Source organism: Oncorhynchus clarkii, chromosome 26 (assembly GCF_045791955.1).
Source record: "Oncorhynchus clarkii lewisi isolate Uvic-CL-2024 chromosome 26, UVic_Ocla_1.0, whole genome shotgun sequence".
Classification (NCBI taxonomy): domain Eukaryota; kingdom Metazoa; phylum Chordata; class Actinopteri; order Salmoniformes; family Salmonidae; genus Oncorhynchus; species Oncorhynchus clarkii.
In genome coordinates, this window is record NC_092172.1 from 31,856,664 (window position 1) to 31,859,706 (window position 3,043).

At 48.3% G+C, this 3,043-nt stretch overlaps 1 protein-coding gene across 1 annotated transcript; it reads left to right on the top strand.

The window, feature by feature from the left end:
- Window positions 1-376: 376 nt before the first annotated feature.
- Window positions 377-2,635, top strand: LOC139385280 (tumor necrosis factor alpha-induced protein 8-like protein 3). Its single transcript, XM_071130449.1, has one exon. It carries the CDS (start codon window positions 437-439, stop codon window positions 935-937), a length of 501 nt encoding a protein of 166 aa, XP_070986550.1. The 5' UTR covers window positions 377-436; the 3' UTR covers window positions 938-2,635.
- Window positions 2,636-3,043: the final 408 nt, after the last annotated feature.

The window sequence follows — 3,043 nt, forward strand, 5'->3', positions numbered from 1 at the left end:
CTCTCTCCTTCATCTACACCTCTCTCTATCTCTCTCCTTCATCTACACCTCTCTCTATCTCTCTCCCATTACTCCCCCTATCCCCCTCTTCTCCCTCTCTCCTTCATCTACACCTCTCTCTATCTCTCTCCCGTTACTCCCCCATCTCCCTCTTCCCCCTCTCTCCTTCATCTACACCTCTCTCTATCTCTCTCCCGTTACTCCCCCTATCTCCCTCTTCCCCCCCTCTCCTTATCCGTCCTCCTACCTCCCCTTCCTCTATCCCCCCTCTCCCCAACTCTCCCCCCCCCTAACTCCTCCCCTCTCTCCCCCACCATCCTCTCCTCCCCATCTCTCTCTCTCCCCTCCTTCTCCACCCTATCTCCCCCCTCCAGGCCAGGAGTGTTTCAACTCTCGCTCCCTGGCCCTCCAGGCACAGAAGAAAATCCTATCCAAGATGGCGACCGTGGCGGTGGCCAACCTCCTGACGGACGACGTCAGCAGTGAGATCCTGGACGAGCTGTACAAGGTCAGCCGGGAGTTCACCAAGAGTAAGAAGGAGGCCCACAAGATCGTCAAAGACGTCATCAAGATCGCCCTGAAGATCGGCATCCTGTACCGCAACCACCAGTTCAGCCCAGACGAACTGGACACGGTCGAACGCTTCAAGAAAAAGATGAACCAGGCAGCCATGACGGCGGTCAGCTTCTACGAGGTGGACTACACGTTCGACCACCGCATTCTGTCAGAGTTGCTGCTGGAATGCCGGGATCTTCTGCATGCGCTGGTAGAGCAGCACCTGACCCTGCGGTCGCACACTCGCATCGACCACGTGTTCAACCACTTTGCCCACGGGGAGTTCCTGGCCGAGCTGTACGGAGATGGAGAGGATTACAGACTGTACCTGAGGAAGATCTGCAACGGGATCAACAAACTGCTGGACGAGGGAACGCTTTAACCTCTGACCCCTGATCTCTCACCTCTCACCTGACATTTGACCCTGCTCCTCCCTTCCTATTACTCAATCTCCATGGTTGCGGCTCAATAATCCCCCCTTTCTCCTGAAGTGTGCACTTGTTCACCTACCTTCATGGATTTTAAAGGAAATTATTGGTATATGGAACTTCCTTGTAGCCCATGCCTACACTAATCCAATATTTTTACATTTGTGGGGAGTAGCAGATTAGTGCACACTTCAGGAAGAAGGAGAGATTATTGGGACACACTCCTCCTCTTCCTCCGGTCTCTCCACGGATCTGCTTTCCCTCCTCTCATTCCTTCTCTTTTTAAAAACACTGATCTGTTCTGTTCTACCTTTAACCTTCTTTTTCCTCCTGTTCTCCAACTTCCTACTCTCTTTTCTCTCCTCCTCTCCCACTTCCTCCTCTCTTTTCTCTCCTCCTCTCCTCTCCTACTTCCTCCTCTGTTTTCTCTCCTCCTCTCCTACTTCCTCCTCTCTTTTCTCTCCTCCTCTCCTACTTCCTCCTCTCTTTTCTCTCCTCCTCTCCAACTTCCTCCTCTCTTTTCTCTCCTCCTCTCCTACTTCCTCCTCTCTTTTCTCTCCTAATCTCCCACTTCCTCCTCTCTTTTCTCTCCTCCTCTCCTACTTCCTCCTCTCTTTTCTCTCCTCTCCAACTTCCTCCTCTCTTTTCTCTCCTCCTCTCCCACTTCCTCCTCTCTTTTCTCTCCTCCTCTCCCACATCCTCCTCTCTTTTCTCTCCTGCCCGGATCTCTCTTTTATTCTGAGCTTCCTGGACAGGGACGTGCTTTAATCTTCCTCTCCTTGTTTCTCTCCTTATTCTCCTGCTCCTCTACTTTCCTCTCCTTGTTTCTCTCCTTATTCTCCTGCTCCTCTACTTTCCTCTCCTTGTTTCTCTCCTTATTCTCCTGCTCCTCTACTTTCCTCTCCTTGTTTCTCTCCTTATTCTCCTGCTCCTCTACTTTCCTCTCCTTGTTTCTCTCCTTATTCTCCTGCTCCTCTACTTTCCTCTCCTTGTTTCTCTCCTTATTCTCCTGCTCCTCTACTTTCCTCTCCTTGTTTCACGCCTTATTTCTATGGAGTTTCCTTGACGTTGATGAACTGTATGTATAATTCTAAGATATTTAACTGGTGTCACAACTCTGTTCCGTGAGGTGTTTTCTCTACATCCTTCTCCCTCACCCTCTCCTTCTCCTACTCCCTCTCCCTCACCATCTCCAAAGTTGGTAAGAGTGTGGCGCTAGCAAATCCAAGGTAATTGGTTCACTTCCCACAAGGATCATACACACATATTAAAGACATATTCACTCACGGACATTGTTCGGTTAGTGGCTTTGCATAAAAGCATCTGCTAAGTGACAGATATTATATCCTAATAGCGTCTAGGAAGTCACATCAGGAGAGTGTGAAATGGGGGGTGGATCACCAGCTTAGCGTCTGATAGGCTATGACTGCGACTGGTCGTTCACATAGCAACGTAGCCCACATAAAACAACAAGACCCATGAGAGACCTGTGAATCAGAATACTTTTTTCCCTCTTTGGCATTCAAGAAATCCAGAATCTGTGTTGATTACGTGATGGCAACATTATACATACTTTATTCTGTAGTGTTCGTACTTATAGCTTTACTGCTCTGAATCAAGGCCAAAAAGAATGATGATGTTTTGTAAATACACTGTTTGTTCTCTCTCCTTTTGTCATCATTACTGTGTGTGGGCGTCATGATGTCTTATATCAGGACCTGGAGTTTTTCCTGACCACGTGACCTTCATTACCAGGAAAAACTCCTGACCATATAGTACTGTATACTGTATACATCGTTAACCAATCACAGCCAACCGTTACCATTTCCTGACAAATACTAAGGCTGGGATTCAATCCTCCACGCACTATAACAATGTTTTAAAGAAGGAGGCCCACAAGATGTTTACCATGAATACGATCTCTGGGAATGTCGGGGCAAATGCCTTTAAAAGCTGCATTGTTGGTTGTAGCACGCCATGGATTGAGGCCAGGCCTAAATTAATCTTGCAGCTCTGACTGTTAAGGCCTTGATGATAACTCTGTCCCTATGGTGTTCTCT

Bases quoted from the DNA above. Each gene is read 5' to 3' on its own strand.
- LOC139385280 (XM_071130449.1), top strand. From the start codon at position 437: ATGGCGACCGTGGCGGTGGCCAACCTCCTGACGGACGACGTCAGCAGT.